The following is a 19,709-nucleotide window of genomic DNA, read 5'->3' as shown; positions in this document are numbered from 1 at the left end:
TTGGTAATCTCAAGAATATAAATGTTAAATACAATTTAGAGCAAGTTAGTGGTAAATGAAAGGTGACCATAACCTGAAAAAAGTTTATGGAAGAGAGAAAATTGCTTGTTGTTGTCACTCACTTTGCTTCTTGCCTGCTTTTGGCTCCAATCTTCTCAGCACCACATTATGTCAAAAAAAAATGGCACTAGTGACGCACAGAAGGTATCAGTGGTAGGCAGCCATTTTTCCATTACCCCTTTGAGAAACACTTCCCTATGCCTGTGTGGGGTAGGTCTCTACTGGTCCTGACTGTCAGGTGGCTGAGCATAGGTTACTTTTAAGTATTAAGGCTACCTCTGGTTTCCATTCATCATGGCAGGCTGACCACTTGAAAAAGCAATAGTGATAGTAATGGACTCATATTTTCAGAAATGATCGACACTGTGAACACAAACAGGCCTGATGGAAGGAAAACTGACTCTAAATAAACCCTTCACTCACACAGACACAGAGCCAGCAGGACCCTTCCCAGAAAGGTTGGTTATGTTGAGAATAATCAATCTTTTAAGATGTCAACAATTGTCAAGTGAAGCCAGGCCAGTTGATCGTAAAGAAGTTTAAAGCTTTCTCTGAAAGACACTAGTGGGCTATAGAAACTTAACAGTATGATCTATTGCTGTTTGATTTGTCGAAAAGCATCATTGTCCGCTATTTACTGGCTATGACTTTTCTCTCATCCCACTCACTGACCCCCATTTACTGCAGGAAAGGTCAGGCAAACTCTGCTCACACAGTCTGTCATTCATTCCTCTATAAGAATGCCCTTTATATAGCTTTTGTCAAAACTATAAGCTGACTTTTCAGTACTACTATACCAGTAAAATACTACTTTTATCTCGCTCTGTTACTGATACTGTTACTAGATAAACATGAGCATGACCTTCTCCTTCATCAAAATTTCTTAATTTTTTCCCACTCCCAGCCTAGGGCTGCAGAATAGAGTCCACAATTCTTTACTGACTTTTAAACTATTCTAGGACCAAAAAAAAATAAAAGGTGTTGCCCCATTCGCCCTCTCCTCTCTGGAAAGAAAGATGGCGGCCACATGGGAGCCTTGTGGACAGCAGGTATGAGCCGGGAGTGTGGGGGCGACTAAAACCTCATGGGAAGGGGGGCGTTTCGCTCCGCCCTTCACGCCCTACCGAGGCCACCGGTTGCCCCCCGCGAGCGGCTCTCCAGCACGGCCACGACTCCAGAACACAGAAACCAGTTTCTTAACTATCTGACTTTCAGTAGAAATACTTCCAGGGTCAATAGGTAAAATAGCAGAAATCCAAAACCAACATTTAATTCTTTAACCCAGCTGTACAAAGCAAATCACTTCACAATGCTTTTTCAGCATGTCTGATTTGGGGGGGGGGGGGAACTCTAAATAATAGTGGTGAATCTTTTATTGAAACAATGAATCTAATCAAAGCAGATAGAGTGTTAACTAGAATTCATCTGCCTCACAGGGACGGGGAGGGGTGGCGGGTGGGGTTTTATTGGGGTTCTTCATGGTAAAAAATGAGTATTGGTAAAGGGAAATGTGTTTGATATTTGCATTACTGAGACATAAACCTGAAAGCTTTGTAGCCTTTCCCACGGTGATTCAATAAATAAATAAATAAATAAATAAAAAATAAATAAAAGCTTATAAACTGCTAAAACTAGAATTAAAAAATATTCATCTGATGAAAACTTTGTTCCAGAATATATATCTTTCCTCTTCCCTCAGGAGATCCTTCTGGCATGTTGTTTATGATCACTGCAACCCTTTTTACTTCTCTCCTCTTTTGTCTTTTCTATAATAAAATATTTATTTATTTAAACTTCCTCCTCTGCTGTCATCTCCCCATTTCAGTTGAGGTATTGTGCTTCTCACCTCTGAATGATAACAGAATAAAATCAACACCTGATTCTGACCCCACAATCTCATTTTCTTCTCATGTTATGTCTCTCCACATTCTGAATGGAGTTCAAGACAGGCCTCCTTGGCTTTGCCCCCTGTCTTTGATCACTGGTATCCTCTGATTACCTTCTATCATTTCCTCTCACAACTCTCATGAAGTGAGCTACTGCAGCCCAGATGTAGGCAACTCTTGAGTCTCAGCTCTGTTCTTTCCACATTACTGTCTGCCAACTTTTTCTTCGTCCTCTCCCAAACCGGTCACTTCTCTTTTCAACCCTAAATCTTACTAACTTAGTGAAACCGACAGATTCAAATTATTTTCCTCTCCTTCAGACTCCAAGAGCCAGAGGGTACCACTTGGAAATGATCAAGAACTGGTGCTGCATGCCTCTCGAGAACATGCTGTCTCCTCTTTTTGTTAATTCCATTCCTTTAGAAGCAAGAGCAAGAGGGGTTATTTTATTTTATTTTTTAGCAATTCACCCATTTCTCTTACACAGGATGTATTTAGCAGATACTACTTCAGTAGTAAATCAGTATTTAATCTGGATCTTCTACACAAGCTTCCAGTTGGTGCAGACAAGAATGTAGACAAGAGGAGGCTTTTGACTGATCAAGTCAATTTTAAAAATCTTACCACTGAATATCAACTATTGTGGATTTACTACTCGACACTAAAACAGTCTAAAAGATGAATGAGACAGCCTCTTCTGTCAAGAATTTTGCAATCTTGAAGAGAGCACTGCTTTAAAAAGAGTGAGAAAGTTTATAAAGTTTTTACTTTTAAATATTATTAGTATTCCAAAGGAGCAAAGCTCTTAAGTAATTCAATAACTCAATTCAGTAGCATAGAGTTGGGAATGTAGCACATTAGTAAAGCACAGGCCTTTTATGTGTGATACCCCTACCTTGATCCCCAGTAACCAACATTCCCTCCTGCCGAAAAAAATTCAACAACTCAGAAAGTGTGATCCAGAAAATATTTTGGTGAAAGTTTCCCAAGTGGTATTCAGGGGTCTAGGGGATGGTCTGTGCAAATCTCAGAGTTCAGTGTTCCAGCCCAAAATTCAGTACCGCTCATGTACAGTGATGCTACCATGCTTGGTGCTTTGTGGACCATGTATTGACAGAGGTGGAACTTGGGGTTTAGTGCCTATCAGCCTTTTACTCTGTCTCCTAGGTCTCCAAAAAAATCTTAATCGCTTATTTCTGTGCTAACATGTATGAATAGTCTGTACCACAGACACGGTACAGGGGTTTAGGCAGTTGCCTTGAATGGGGCCAACACTGATTTGATCCCTACACCATATAGTTCACCATGCACCTTTAGGAAAGACCCCCATGCACTGAGCTTGTCACAACCCCTAAACACTGCTCAGTGTAGGACAATTTTGATTTTAATTTAAAGGGTATAAAAAAAGTATTACACCATCTAAATTCCTCTTAGAAAAGTATCATGTTCATTTAGAAACAGAATGTGATGGACTATGTGGGTCTAAAAATATATGCTCAACAGCAGGGTCTGAGCAGAAAGAGAAGTTCAAGGGAGTCTGATTGTTCCTCATTAAAAAATGAGAGTAAGATTCGGGGGTGAAGGATAGAGAGCATAACTGAGAAAGACGGGGATTAAGTCAGTGGTATATTGACATTCAGTGATTCCCAACTACAAGAGCTGACTGTGGCATCTTGCCCAATTCTATGTGCAGTAGTGCCTAGTTAGAAAGTTATAGTTGGTTCAAGTGCAAGTATTTACACAGTGAAAATTACAAATGCCACAAATCAGGGATCGTTTTTAAAGAGATGTTGTGAAACATTCCCCAGCACATGGTTAATTATGCTGTGGAATGGAAAGCAAGAGCAGGGGATGTAGGCCAAGAAATATTTTAAGCTCAGAAATAGCAAATAGTCTATTAAAGTTCTTTGTTTTGCCTCAGTTTAAATTTTCATGCTTTCTGAATTTTTAATATAGAAATAAAGGCCTTGGATTAACGTGTTATGTAAGTTTATGCATGACTGCATGTGTATACAAAGATATGAAATAAGGTTGAATTCCATGCTGTAGATGAGAAAGTAGAGAACACAAAGCAAATTTTCTGTAGGTTCGTATGACCCAAGTATAAAACAAATTCACTAAAAGTAGAAATCTGCAATCATAAGTGAGCAGGAAATTTTTGAAGGCGCAGACTCTCAAAGGACTTCTAGGCTGTGGGACTACTGAAAAATTTGTGTCTGTCAGTCAAATTGTTCAGCTTCTGTGTACTGAAAAATTCTTACATCCCATGATATACATAAAGATCCTTAGCAATAAATTCACAGAACCCTTCCACTAAAATTCTTTTGCTCTGCTAAAGAAACTATCACTAAAACAAAAAGACACCCTACTGAATAGGACAAGATATTTGCACGCCCATACATTTGACAAAGGTCTGATATGCAAGATTATAAATAACTTACAAAACTCACAAAACTCAACAACAGCAACAACGAAAACCACTCTCATCAAAAAATGGGGAAAAGACCTGAACAGACACTCCTCCAAATAAAATGTTTACAGATGACCAACGGCACTTAAAAATGGTATTTCACTGATAATCAAGGAAATAAGAAATCAAAAGGACTATGTGTTATCATATCACACAAGTAAGAATTAAACATATAAAAAATTAAGTTGGTTGGGATAAAAATAAAAAGGAACCCTCATAAATATTTGCGTATATAAATTGGTTCAGTCCCTTTGCAGAACAGTATAGTACTTCTCAACAAAATGAAAGTTGAATTCTCACATAATTTAGCAATTCACTTCTAGATATCTATTCCAAGAACAGAAACACACATGCACACAAACACACATACGCACACACACACACACACACACACACACACAAAACCCAGTGATTGAAAAAGATTACATGTACATCTAACATCTAAGTTCACTGCAGTGCTATTTGCAATAGTCAAGACCTGAAACCAATTGAAGTGTTCAAGGACAAAGGAATGACTAAAGATGATTACACACACACACACATACACACACAAACACATGAAAATTACTCAGTTATAAAAGAAAAGATGAAATATTTCCCTTCACTTTAGCATGGATAGAACTGAAAGGCTTAACTGCTTAATGAAGTAGTCAGGAGAAAGACTGGATAATCTCATTCATCAGTACTCTATGAATAAACAAAGTTAGACATTGTCTAATGTCCAATGAGAACAAGCCCTTAGACTTGGACCACAGAACCAACAATATCAAGAAGGCAGGGAAAAGTGAGTTGAAAGGTCCAAAGGACTGTGGTGGACAGATTATTGGCACTCAGGTAGTATGGAAATGCTGTACCCCCAAACACATAAACATTTGCACTCTTTAAAATTTTTATTTACCTCAATAAAAATGAATGCAAAGGCTGAGAATATGACTCAACTAGTAGAGCACAAGCTTAGGCAGACAAGACCCTGAGTTGGATTCCCTTACCACAATTGGTCTGAGTATCTAACTATGAATACTGTAAAGTTAAGCATCTCCTGGAAGGGCATCCCACTCAAGTACTAATGGATGTGGTCCCTATAAAAATTGATTACTTAAAAATATATTCACAGAAACTCTAGCAAACAGAAAGGCTTAACTGCTTAATGAAGCAGTTATTGGTCTACCAGGCTGCTAGAGATGGAGGAGCTGTGTGGTGTGGTTGCTTATACTTTAAAATGGTCAAGAATAAATGCATAAATTCTAAATCTTTATCAGTCTTTCTCCATATTTTATAATACTTGTAACATTATTTTTATGTATGTACAATCTCATTTTATAATCAGGTTATTATTATAAGAATTACCACCATATTAGTGAATAAAATCCACAATAGTTCAAGAATATAAAATTTGAGAGATACTGAGATATAACTGACACAGAATATTACATTCAACATTCAATTCAGGTGTTAAACACAGAGTCTATATATATAAAAGATTCTGAAATGCTCTAAAATCATGGAACATACCTTGAGGATTCTTGCTTCTAGATTTCTGACTAAATCTTGACAAATTACAGAAACAAAATACTGGTACAATGCAAGGAGAGGCAGAATCTACCAAGAGAAAAGCACTCTTTATTCAAACCATATTTTATCAAACTAATAGCTAATAATGAAACTTAGCCATCATTAATTGTAGATGAGTTTATAAAGAATGTTTACTGTTTGGTGTAAATAAGACAATCTAACCAGCATACACTTCAGAATTTTATCAGAACTTTAAAGTACTATCATGGATTGTCAAATAGGTGCCACTTCATACCCAAAACCTTAGTTTCAAAATCCTTTAAGCATGAAAAAGGGAAAATTCAATTAACTAATGTCCTGAAAAAACTTAATATATGAATCACTGTGGCCTGTGGAAAAATTTTACCTAGCAAGATATCAAATAATTGTAAAATTTGAAGCAAAGGAGTCACATCAAAGTCCCCTGGTAATTCACACTGATTTACCTCCATGTGAGCTGCTCTTTGAATTCAATTAGAACTCTTCTATTAAGATAAAAAAAATTGATAACATGTCTATTTTGTGTTGTGCACTTTTGAATAAGTCCGGGTCTTCAGAGGCCATAGTCTCCTGATGAAGACTTAAGATGTACTCTCTGCACAATTTTTTTTATTTTTCTAGACTTAACTGAAAGGTCAATTCTTCTTGATGTTCTATGAATATACATAAGGACTATAACAATTGACTGTTTAGTCAGAGGCAAGAGCAAAGTGACTGGTGGCGTAGACTTATGCATAGCTCCAAATCTCAATTCAAAATTGAAGCTCAGGGCCTGAAAAAAAATGGCTCAAAGGGCTAGGAGTATTCTTTGCATGCAGAAGGCCCAGGTTCGATCCCCAGCACTGCATGGATATCTGAGCACTGCCAGAAGCAACCCCCATGCTCAGATCTAGGAGTAGCCCACATACACACCAAGCATCCCTGGGTGTAGCCCCAACAATACCACAAAACAAACAAACAAACAAAAAACAGAAGCTCAAGTCCTGCAACCACATCTCTGCCACCCATCAAAAAGAAAAAATGGTACAAGAAATGGTGGGGTCACGGAGTGGCAATATCCTTATTTAGCCAACTCGTCCCATGGTTCCTCTGTTAGGGGTCCCCAAACAAATACACGTGTCACAGTCTCCTTCATCTGAATATCTCATGGCTAGTGGGAAAAATATATAAACTACAGGATCTGGGGAAATAGTTCGGTGGTAAAATACATACCATCACACAGATCTGAGTTTGATCTCCAGACTGCAAAAACACAAAGAAACACCATAGAAACAAAATAGAAACAAGGGAGCCAGAGCGATAGGACAGTGGGTAGGGCATTTGCCCTGCACACAGCCAACCTGGGTTTGATCCCTGGAATTCCATATGGTCCTCCAAGCACTGCCAGGAGTAATTCTTGAGTGCAGAGCCAGGAGTAAGCCCTGAGTATCGCTGGGTGTGACCCAAAAATAAATAAATAAATAATAAAAAATAAATAGAAACTACCTCCGTCTTACCAGTTTAGCTCAGTAGCCTCGGATTAGAATCGTCTTAAATGGTTTTGATCATAATATATCCTTTTCTGTTATGCACTACAAATAAAATAATACCTTTTCTACAATTAGTGAAGCACAAAATAATAAGGGGTGGCTATTATCTTTGAGATCTGGTCTCTTATCTTTAGTGGGAAATGAAAACACCCATTTTATTGCTGCCAATTGCTCAATTATTCAGAAAAATGTTCTCAATTTCTTAAGCTTCAGAGGGAAAAAAATTCTCATTTCTTTTCCAATGCAGTGATATGTATTATATATGAATATGACTAGACAGCTAAAGGTTACCCAGGGGATAGAACTATTTTCTAAATCTAGAAATGAATCCCTGTAACAATGAAAGGAGCACCATTTTGATATTTTTCTAATAAACAATTTCCTGCCAAATCTGCCAAGTGTTAAAAGCATTTATCAACCTCTTCACTTTAACACATGGCTTTATAATTTAACAACTTACATCAGGGGGCAATAAATCTTATAAAGAGAGTGAATGTGTAACAAGAGAATAGAAAATAATTTATGATTAAAAAGGTGGGTATGAAAATTATAAAGGAAAGGGATAAAAACATAAAAAAGAGAAAGCATATTAAGAAGCAAACAGTGGAAGGGGAAGAGACTACAAAAGAATAAGTGGCATAAAAGAAGAAATTTTCAAGACAAGATAAAGGAGGAAAATGAAATGACCAACATAACATACTAATTGATTTTACAAATGCAAACAACTTCAAATGTATTATATAAACTGTGATTTATTTCCCCAAGGGAAAATAGGGTTGTATTTGCAGTTTTGAATTTCCTAAGACATTAAGAAACATCTGTTTTTTTTTATTCCAGTTAGAATCTGCTGCTCACTTCAGTGCACCCTTGGCAGAGAAGAGACAAGAGACACAAAGATAAAATTATCTCAATAAAGAAATGCTCTAATAGTTTTGGCATAAATAAGAACAACATTACTTAATAGAGTGAGCTGAGTTATGTGTACACTCAATTCTTTGTTCAAGGCATTCAAATCTGAAACAAACCAGTTGCTTCAATTTCCTCCGAAAAGGACCACCAAGATTAAAAATTAAAATCATACATGTACAAAAATTTTAAAATATATTTATATGTAATTTTGAAGTACATCTAAGAAGACTATTTAGAGACTGTGGCTGGAGAAATAGTACAGTGGACAATGTTCACACAACTGGCCAAGTTCCATCCCAGCTCTGCAGAGAGTCCCAGAACACTGCCAGAAGTGCTCCTGAACACAGAGCCAGAAGAAGCCCCCAAACCAAAATGCTGAAAAATAATAAATACAATTTAAATAACTGACCAAAAGAGTATAAGCAAATATTGAAGTGAAAAATATGTAGCATAATTAGAAGGCACAATAGCGCAGTAGTGAGGATGTGTTGATTTTACAATTACTTACTATGAGGTTATGGTTAGCAAAGTGCAGCTCACGGATTACATAATAGAGACTTGCAATCACGGTGCAAATATCAGCCCTGTATCTATCTGAGAAAAGTTCAACGCCTGGAAGAAGCTGAGTGACTTCATACTGAGCATAGCAACGTTCAGCTTTGGGGTGTGGAAGTGTGGTTCTAAGCAAACCCTAAAAATGAATAAAAGTGAAATATAGAACTATAAAATACATTTTCAACAATGAAAGAAGGATAATACATGTATGTATTCTTAAGATGCTTATCACATGCCTAGTACACTTTAATAAACAGTACTGTGTGTTTATGTATTATGTTCTAAATGCTTTTATCACTCTATTAAGTTTTAATTTTTAGAAACCAAATTTGTATTGAGAGCTATTCAAAATTCTTTATAAACATAATTATATTTAATTCTCACTTAACTTACTCTTGGAAAGGATTATCTCACAAATGACAGAAATAAGGCTTAAACAATTAACTCAGATCACACATCAAATGGTGATTTAAAAAAAAAATCAAATTCCTGTTGTTTCTTCAAAAACTATGTTCTTTCTACTATACCAGGCAATAATTAGAGGAGATGATAAGTTATTTTAGAAATATAAATTAGGCAGAGATAATTCTGGACATTTAACTGCATTGAAAGATTATTTCACCTGACCAATCTTTCTTAGGTAGTTTATATGACCACAATTAAACAAGATGAATACACAAAATTAAAGTTTACCCTTATGAATATTTATTACATGTATATTATCTTAAAAATTACTTGAAGACAAATGCACTAGAAATAATTTTAATATTCCTATTAAAATTTAATGTCCATTACTATTGATATTATCATTTTATCAGATTTCTCTTTAAAGTATCAACATTTTCTATTGAAAATTCTCTATAGCTGTTTACATTTTAATTTTACAAATTTGCTACAAAATCATTGAAAATATTAAAAGGTTTTTAAAATAAAATCCATAATTTTTTAGACTTTTGGCTAAGATACAGTGTAAAAATAAAATCCATCATCTACTTTTAAATAAACTATTATTTAGACATTATTCCCAACCTAAGCAAAAACCTAAATATATTTTTAATCTCTTATTTTTAACTCATAAACAGTGTTGTCCTTCAAGAACTACGAGAATAAAGAATTCTATGGAAGAAGTTGGTGAGCTTAGGTATCCTGTTGAACCACTACCCCTTCTTCCACTTCCCTTTTAAGCACAGGTATGAGAGATATGAAAAATAAGCAAGCTGAAGTATCTGGCCTTACAATCAAAATCTCCTTTCCCAAAGAACTTATCTACCAATTTCACAAGCTTTCAAACTCCTGTGATAGAACAAGAGTGTCCATCCTTCAAAGGAAACAGAACCTTTAGCTGACTGCAAAGGCCTCTGGCTACATCCAGGAATCTCAAGATGAAGTGCAGAGGAGGTTCCCTTTCTTCTTCAAGTTCAAATCCTAAGAACTTCAATTTCGGTAGTTTTCAATTTTTCATTTTCATTATCCTATATACTTGGCATCACACCATCAAGCAAAACTTTATTCAGAGCTGCATGAGGTCACCTGAGGTAGTCGTTCTGCTGCCACACAGACTGAGTTGCTGCTTGCCTTGTAATGTGAGCTGACTCTGACACTTCATCACCCAAAGAGAAAACCAACTGTGCTAAGTATTGAAAGTGAAAGGGTCTCTGGGCATCAGGCATTGAAGGAAAAGTGGTCTTCTAGTGCTTAATCAAGGTTCCTGCTCTCCTCCTACCTGTGAATCTTATGAAAATGAAGTAATGCACTTTTTGTTTTTTAATTACTAACTGGTTGTGTGGGACATTTATGAAAGTGTTACCTGAAAGAGTAATGCAGACAAAATGCAGCAGTTGGTTCTTTTACTCACATCCAATGTCTCAATAAACCTAAATAAAAGAAAAAAATTATTTGTAGACTATTTTTCAAACATTTTATATGAGTCTCTATCACTTTTTCCCAAATTAAAATAGTCTTATTATTCTTAAAGTGCTACATTTTTATATATTATCTAGAATACAGAAAAATATAAGAAAGTGGAAAATCACCTATAATCTTAAAACCCAAACATAGGTAACATATTAGCTCATTTATTCCATGGAGCAATAGCACAGCAGTAGGGCGTTTGCCTTGCACGCAGCCAACATGGCCGACCCGAGTTCAATTTCTCCGCCCCTCTCCGAGACCCCGGCAGCTACCGAGAGTATCTCGCCCGCACGGCAGAGCGTGGCAAGCTCCCCGTGACGTATTCGATATGCCAAACACAGTAACAACAAAGTCTCCAATGGAGACGTTACTGGGCCCGCTCGAGCAAATCGATGATCAACGGGAGGGCCTTTACCTTTACCTTTTACAATTAATAGCATGAACACATATACCACATAGATTAAGACTAGAATTATACAATGGATACCATTTAATAAATTTTCATTTATGAACATAACAGACACCATTATTTTATGAAAATTTTACAGACTGTCAAATGGATTTGCTAGAACATAAAAATATTTATCTCCATCTTGATTTTTTCCCAATGCTCAAGGCAAATATTGACCATTGTTCTATCTATATTTTTGAGTACTGACCTATTAATGCCTTTTGGTAAATCCTTAGAAGTGGAAACATTAGCATTAAAGTCCACATTCTTGAAAAAAATATATTAACATTATTAAACAATGTGTTTTCTCACCACTGCTATATTATGGACCCATCAAAATTAAGTCTCTCCATCAAATAAGGTAATATCTTTTCATTTACTTCAATTTTATTTCCTTAAAAGAGTGAGTTTTATGTACTTAAGTCTGAAATTTACATTTGCAATGTAAGTCTTCCTTAGATACAACCAGTCAGTTTGGTTATATTAATGGCGTAGCTTCTCTTCATGGATTCAACAGTGCAGTGTTTAGCCCTTCTGAGCCATGGGGAGTCTAAGAGCAGCCAAATTCCCTGTAGAAGCATCTATCCTGTGGAAGTCAGGCTTCCAACGGGGCCACCAGGAAATGCCTGTTGGTTCAAAATCACTAGGTAATAACTTCAGAGGCAGGGAGTAGCTAACGTGCCCTCTGGCAGGAATGCTGTCTGTGTCTGTTCTTTGTCAAGCTGTGATCTTTTCTATTCTCTGCTGCCAAACTAGGCTAAGTCATGAGCTCAGATTCATGTGGGGGGGGGGGGGGGGGAGAGAGAGAGAGAGAGAGAGAGAGAGAGTGTGTCTTCCAAACAGTACAAAACCCAAAACTTGACAGCAGTTATAAAGGTCTATCCTTTAATACTTTTTGTCTGAAAGCAATGTAATTAGTAAATACTGTTGTTAGGAAAACATAGGGAATAATACAGGAAAAGGAATTTTATTTTCAAATCAGATCTATAGTTCAAAAGACTACACAAGTTTTTGCTCTCACTGCTCTATCTGTAAGAGAAAAATGGAATAGGAAAAGTGATGGAAAACTGTACCTCTACTCTCACTAGGCTTTAAAAATGCTCACATTAAATTAAACAAACATTCAAGATATTTGTGCGAGCTAAGTAGGTATAATCCTAGTGACAGGCATTTGCATTTTTATGTGGGTATGCTGAATAATGCCCCAAAGGCATCCACATTCTAATCCCCCAAACCTACCTAGTAAATTACCTGACATGATGATGGAGAAATACTGATGGGATTAGGTTAAGCTCTCAGAGTTGGGTAGACTACTCTTTATTATCAGATGGGTTCCGTGTAATTAAAATGGTCATTATAATAGAAAGGCTGGAGGGTCAGAGTAAGAGGAGATATAAGAACGGAAAAGGGGAAAAAAGAAGAAAGGTGAAAGGTGGGGCTGTGTGTAGGAGAGATAAAAGATACAGAGACAGACAGAAAACACACTGTTGGTTCAAAAGATAAAAGATGGAGACATGAGTTAATAAATACAAATACCTCTGGAAGCTAGAAAATGCAAGAAGACAAATTCTCCCCTAGAACCTCTAGAGGAAGCAAGCACTGCCCAGTACATTGACTTTAGGTCTTATGCCTTTTTAAATATATCTGTCAGATTTTTCCACAGATAAATATATAGTAACTTGATACAGCATACATTTGATACTAACACAGTAGTATGTATTATTGGTTAAATTATGTACCTACTCCCCTCCTAAGTCCATACATTGAGGTCTTTTTTGGTTTGTTTTTTTTTTTTTTTGGCATTCTGGGTCATACCTGGCGATCCTCAGGGCTGAATCCTGGCTCTGAACTCAGGAATCACTCCTGATGGTGCCCAAGGCACCAGATGGGATGCTAGGAATAGAATCCGGGTTGGCCGCGTGCAAGGTAAATGCTCTACCCACTATACTATCGCTCCAGCCCCTTGTTGAGGTCTTAAACCTTCATAAACTCAAAATATAGACTGGAGATAAAGTCCTTAAGGAGATGCTTAAACTAACATGAGATCATTAGTGTGTGTTCTAATCTGAGATGACTCCTGACCTTAAATGAGGGGATTGGACTCCAGACATGAACAAAGAAAAGACTATGCAACTGCACAGCAAAATGATGGAGATAAACTAAGGAAAGGGACTAAAGAACGAGATAATCCTGATGGCACTTGATTTTGGACATCTAGTCCCCAAAATTGTGAGAAGAGGTTTCTGTTGTTTGAGCCCTAACTTGGGGGGGTCCATATAACTGAATGTAGGATCTAACAATCTTATAAAGCTTTAAAACAAATTTGTGTATGCTTTATTACCAATAAATGTTTACTGTTTATACCTACCTTTATATACTGTATACCCAGGATCATGTAAAAATTTTTTGGTTGAGGGTACCAGAGAGAGAGTATAGAGGTTAAGGTACTTGCTTTATATGCGGGCCAACCCCATATATGAACCAGATATGGTTCCCCAAGCATTCTGAGGTATGGTCCCTGAGCACAGAGCCAGAAGTGAACCCACTGCTGGGTGTGAGCCCAAAACAAAAACAAAAAAAAATGCTCTGCTAAAAAGGGTCACTGTAGCACCTTAGCACTGTCCTCCCATTGTTCATTGATTCGTTCATTGATTTGCTTGAGCAGGCACCAGTAACATCTTCATTGTGAGACTTGTTGATACTGTTTTTAGCATATTGAAAATGTCACCGGGGAATTTTGGGCTGTTTGGTGTGCACCTCCTGGGAGATTTAGCTGAGAACTGGCAGAGCAGGGCCAGTGGTACAGCCCGCCCCCAAGGCCTGGGACTTTCTCTGGGCACGCGCAGCTAGCTCGATCTCATAGGACAGCCGGTTTTTTCCCCCTGATCTGCGCGGGATGGGAACGGAGCCCACTTCCCAGCAACAAAGCTGAAGTGATCTACACAGGACGGGAACGGAGCCCACCTCCCAGCAACAAAGCTGAAGGTACAGCCCGCCCCCAAGGCCTGGGACTTTCTCTGGGCACACGCAGCTAGCTCGATCTCATAGGACAGCTGGTTTTTTCCCCTGATCTGCGCAGGATGGGAACCGAGCCCACCTCCCAGCAACAAAGCTGAAGGTCTCTGCGAACTCTCTCCCCTTCCATTCAGCTCTGCCACTAGAAACTCAGTAGCCAATAACTCACAAGCCTATCTCAACTCACACTGCATATCAAGCAGAATAGTAACAGTGAACGTGAAGGATTAAACCACACTTGTCACAATGGTAAAGCAACGCAAAAGCCCACCAAACTTTCTTATTGAAGAGGGTAGCCCAGAAGACATCAACATTACTGTAGTGTTAGACAACCTCTCTGACAAGGAATTCAGAAGGGAGCTACTTAGGATGCTTAGGGATCTAAAAGAAACAATGGAAAGCAATGCCAATAAAAGACAAGAGGATTTGAAGGCAGAAATGAGGAAAACGCAATCGGAAAAGTCAGACCTGAAAAACCTGGTAGGCGAATTCAAAACCTCAGTGGAAGGCCTCAGAAGCAGAGTAACAGCCGCTGAGAACAGAATCAGTGAGCTCGAAGATGAAGTTCAGAGACTCTCCAGGAAAGAGCAGAAAATGGAAAAGAGACTCACTATTCGGGAACAGATGGCAAGAGAAGATTGGGATGAAGCCAAGAGGGCTAACAGAAGAATTATTGGAGTCCCAGAGGTACAGGAAGAAAACCTTGATGAAGAAGAAACTGTCAAAGACATCATTGCTACAATGTTTCCAGAGCTGAAGAAAACTTGTGACCACATTCAGGAAGTCCTAAGGGTACCAGCTAGAAGAAATCCGAATAAAAATACCCCAAGACACATTCTGATCAAAATAACCAAAACCTTAGACAGAGACAAAATTCTGAAAGCAGCAAGATCGAAGAAAGAAATCTCTTACAAAGGAGCATCCTTAAAATTCACAGCTGATTTTTCTGATGAAACCCTCATGGCCCGAAAAAAGTGGTGGGACATAGTGAAAAAACTCAATGAAATAAATGCCTCTCCAAAAATACTTTACCCAGCGAGACTCTCATTCATAATAGAAGGAACAACACACAGTTTCACAGACAAACAACAGCTCAGGAACTTCATAGACTCAAAACCATGGTTACGAGAACAACTAAATGGGCTGCTTTGAGGCAAGAAAGACCCCTCAAATACACCAAATTTCAACAGAACAATGGGACAAAATCCCATAACAATAATCTCTCTCAATGTCAATGGGCTAAACGCACCAATTAAAAGACATAGATTGGCAGGATGGATTAGAAAATTGAACCCAACATTCTGCTGCCTGCAAGAAACACATCTCAATAGTCAAAGCAAACACAGACTCAGAGTCAAAGGCTGGAAAACAATCCTACAGGCAAACAGCTCCCGTAAAAAAGCTGGGGTAGCCATCCTAATATCAGACCACATCGATTTCAGAGTGAAGAAGGTCATAAGAGACAGTGAAGGCCATTTCTTATTGATCAAAGGATCTGTACAACAGGAAGAACTAACAATAATAAATGTATATGCACCTAATGAGAGACCAGCAAAGTACTTAAAACAACTACTCATAGATTTGGAAAAAGACATCAATAGCAACACAATACTAGTGGGAGACTTCAACACCGCTTTGTCACCTCTTGATAGATCAACCAGACTCAAGCTTAGCAAGGACATACTTCATCTGAGGGAAACAATGGAAGAAAGGGACTTAGTAGATATATACAGGACACTTCATCCACAAAAAGCTGAATAAACATTCTTCTCAAGTGTACATGGAACATTCTCCAAGATAGACCACATGCTGAGCCACAAAACATGCCTCCATAAAATTAAGAAGATAGAGATTGTATCAACAATCTTCTCAGACCATAATGCGCTGAAATTAGAAGTAAATCACACACACACACACACACACACAAACAGAAAACTAAATCAAACACCTGGAAATTAAACAGTGTGCTATTGAACAACGAGTGGCTTAGACAGGAAATCAAAGAGGAAATCAAAAGATTCCTAGAAACGAATGAAAATGAGAACACGAGTTACCAAAACTTATGGGACACAGCAAAAGCTGTGTTAAGAGGAAAGTTTATAGCTCTACAAGCATTCCTCAGGAAGGAGAAGTGAGCACACATAAGTAACCTAACCTCACAGCTTAAGCGCTTGGAGAAGGACCAAAAAAAGGAGCACAACCCGAAAAGGAGAAAGGAAATAATAAAACTCAGAGCAGAGATTAACGAGATGGAAACCCAAAAAACAATATGAAAGATCAATGAAACCAATAGCTGGTTCTTCGAGAAAATTAACAAGATCGATAAGCCTCTAGCAAAACTCACAAAGAAAGGGAGAGAGAAAACCCTAATAAACCGAATCAGAAAGGAAAAGGGGGTCATTACAACAGAAACTACAGAAATTCGAAGGATACTCAGGGAATACTTTGAGAAGATTTATGCCACGGAACATCAAAACCTGGAGGAAATGGATAAATTCCTAGACTCCTACAGACTTCCAAGGCTGAACCAAGAAGACCTGGGATACCTAAACAGACCTATCACCATCAAGGAAATTGAAATGGTAATAAAAAGTCTCCACAAGCACAAAAGTCCTGGCCCTGATGGATTCACTAGTGAATTCTTCCAAATCTTTAAAGAGGATTTACTCCCAATCCTCTTTAAGCTTTTCCACGAAATTGAAATATCAAAAACACTTCCGAACAGTTTCTACGAAGCAAATATCACACTGATGCCAAAAGCAGACAGAGATACCACAAAGAAAGAGAATTACAGACCGATATCCCTGATGAACACAGATGCAAAGATCCTCAACAAACTATTAGCAAATAGAATCCAACTACTCATCAAAAAGATCATACACCATGACCAAGTAGGATTCATCCCAGGGATGCAAGGATGGTTTAACATTCGGAAATCAATCAACATAATCCATCATATCAACAAAAGAAAAGATAAAAAGCATATGATTATATCAATAGATGCAGAGAAAGCATTTGACAAGATCCAGCACCCCTTTATGATGAAAACCCTAGCCAAAATGGGTATAGAGGGGACTTTCCTCAACATAATTAAAGCCATCTACCACAAGCCTACAGCAAGCATCATCCTCAATGGGGAAAAACTGAGAGCCTTCCCTCTAAGATCAGGGACGAGACAAGGATGCCACTATCTCCACTGCTGTTCAATATAGTACTGGAAGTACTTGCAATAGCGATTAGGCAAGAAAAAGATATTAAGGGCATTCAGGTAGGAAAGGAAGAAATCAAGCTCTCACTATTCGTAGATGATATGATATTATACTTAGAGAACCCAATAACCTCCACCAAAAAACTCCTAGAAACAATAGACTTGTATAGTAAAGTTGCAGGCTATAAAATCAATACCAAAAAGTCCATGGCTTTCCTATATGCAAACAGTGAGAGAGAAGAAAGCGACATAAAAAAAACAATCCCATTCACAATTGTTCCCCAGAAAATCAAGTACCTAGAAATCAGCTTAACTAAGGAAGTAAAGGACCTGTACAAAGAAAACTACAAAATGCTACTTCAGGAAATAAGAGAGGACATGAGGAAATGGAAAAATATCCCCTGCTCATGGGTTGGTAGACTTAACGTTGTCAAAATGGCAATACTACCGAAAGCATTGTATAAATTCAATGCAATTCCTATAAGGATACCCATGACATTCTTCAAAGAAATGGAGCAAACACTCCTGAAATTTATATGGAACAATAAGCCCCCATGAATAGCTAAAGCAATTCTTGGGAAAAAGAAAATGGGAGGAATCAACCTCCCTAACTTCAAACTGTACTACAAAGCAGTAATAATCAAAACAGCATGGTACTGGAACAAAGGCAGAACTGCAGACCAATGGAATAGGGTTGAATACACTGACATCTCCCCTCAATCATATGATCATCTAAATCTTTGATAATGGTGCAAGTAATGTGAAATGGAGTAAGAAAAGCCTCTTTAACAAAGTGTGCTGGCAGAACTGGACGGCTACATGCAAAAAAATGGGCTCAGAACTCTGCCTAACACCATGTACAAAAATAAGATCAAAATGGATTAAAGACCTCAACATCAGACCAGAAACCATAAGGTACACTGAAGACAAAGTTGGCAAAACCCTCCATGACATTGAAGCTAATGGTATCTTCAAAGATGTCACGCCACTGGCCGAGCAAGTGAAAACAGAGATAGATAAATGGGACTATCTTAAACTAAGAAGCTTCTGCACCTCCAAAGAAACAGTGACCAAAATAAAAGGCAGTCTATAGAATGCGAAAGGATATTCATCGAATACACATCTGACAAGGGTTTGATATCCAGGATATACAAAATACTGGTTAAACTCCACAAGAAGAAAACATCCAACCCCATTCAAAAATGGGGCAATGAAATGAACAGAAACTTTCTCAAAGAAGAAATCCAAATGGCAAAAAAGCACATGAGAAAATGCTCCACATCATTAATCATCAGGGAGATGCAGATCAAAACCACAATGAGATACCATCTCACACCTCAGAGACTGGCCCACATTCAAAAGAACAAAAGCAACCGATGCTGGCACGGATGTGGTGAGAAAGGGACACTCTTCACTGTTGGTGGGAATGCCTACTGGTTCAGCCCTTCTGGAAAACAGTATGGACGATTCTCAAAAACTTAGAAATTGAGCTCCCATTTGACCCAGCAATACCACTCCTGGGAATATATCCCAGAGAGGAAAAAATGTATAGTCGAAGTGACATCTGCACTTGTTTGTTCATTGCAGCACTCTTTACAATAGCCAGAAACTGGAAGAAACCTGAATGCCCACGAACAGATGACTGGTTAAAGAAACTTTGGTACATCTACACAATGGAGTACTATGCAGCTCTTAGAAAAGATGAAGTCATGAAATTTACATACAAGTGGTACAACATGGAAAGTATCATGCTAAGCGAAATGAGTCAGAAAGAGAGGGATAGACATAGAAAGATTGCATTCATCTGGGGGATATAAAATAACAAAATATGAGATTAATACCCAAGAATAGCTGAGATCAGCACCAGGAGGATTACTCCATAGCTTAGTGGCCTGCCGGGCATTCTAGAGGAAAGGGCAGCTCAGATAGAGAAGGGAGCACCAAATAAAGGGTGTTTGGAGGATCCTCCCAGGAGGGGAGATGCATGTCGAAAGTAGACTATGGACTGAACATGTCTGCCACTCAATGCCTCTTTTGCAGACAACAACACCCAAAAGGAGAGAGAGAACACAGGGGATTGCCCTGCCACAGAGGCCGGGGGGATGGGGGGATGGGGGTGGGAGGGATATTATCCATGGTGGTGGAAAATGGGCACTGGTGGAGG

At 38.1% G+C, this 19,709-nt stretch overlaps 1 protein-coding gene across 1 annotated transcript in view; it reads right to left on the bottom strand.

Moving 5' to 3' along the window:
• Window positions 1-19,709, bottom strand: part of CFAP54 (cilia and flagella associated protein 54) — a 363,910-nt gene that overhangs the window by 149,698 nt on the left and 194,503 nt on the right. Inside the window, exons 46-48 of the mRNA XM_056119478.1 lie at window positions 10,768-10,834; window positions 8,914-9,096; window positions 5,929-6,015 (exon numbers count right to left, since the gene is read on the bottom strand). Coding sequence (XP_055975453.1) covers window positions 5,929-6,015; window positions 8,914-9,096; window positions 10,768-10,834 — 337 coding nt within the window. The remainder of the gene's footprint in view (window positions 1-5,928; window positions 6,016-8,913; window positions 9,097-10,767; window positions 10,835-19,709) is intronic.

The sequence above is a fragment of the Sorex fumeus genome, unplaced genomic scaffold (assembly GCF_029834395.1).
Source record: "Sorex fumeus unplaced genomic scaffold, SorFum_2.1 ptg000003l, whole genome shotgun sequence".
NCBI classification, from domain to species: domain Eukaryota; kingdom Metazoa; phylum Chordata; class Mammalia; order Eulipotyphla; family Soricidae; genus Sorex; species Sorex fumeus.
Note: the sequence above shows the minus strand (reverse complement) of the source record. Positions and strands in the feature narration are given on the sequence as shown.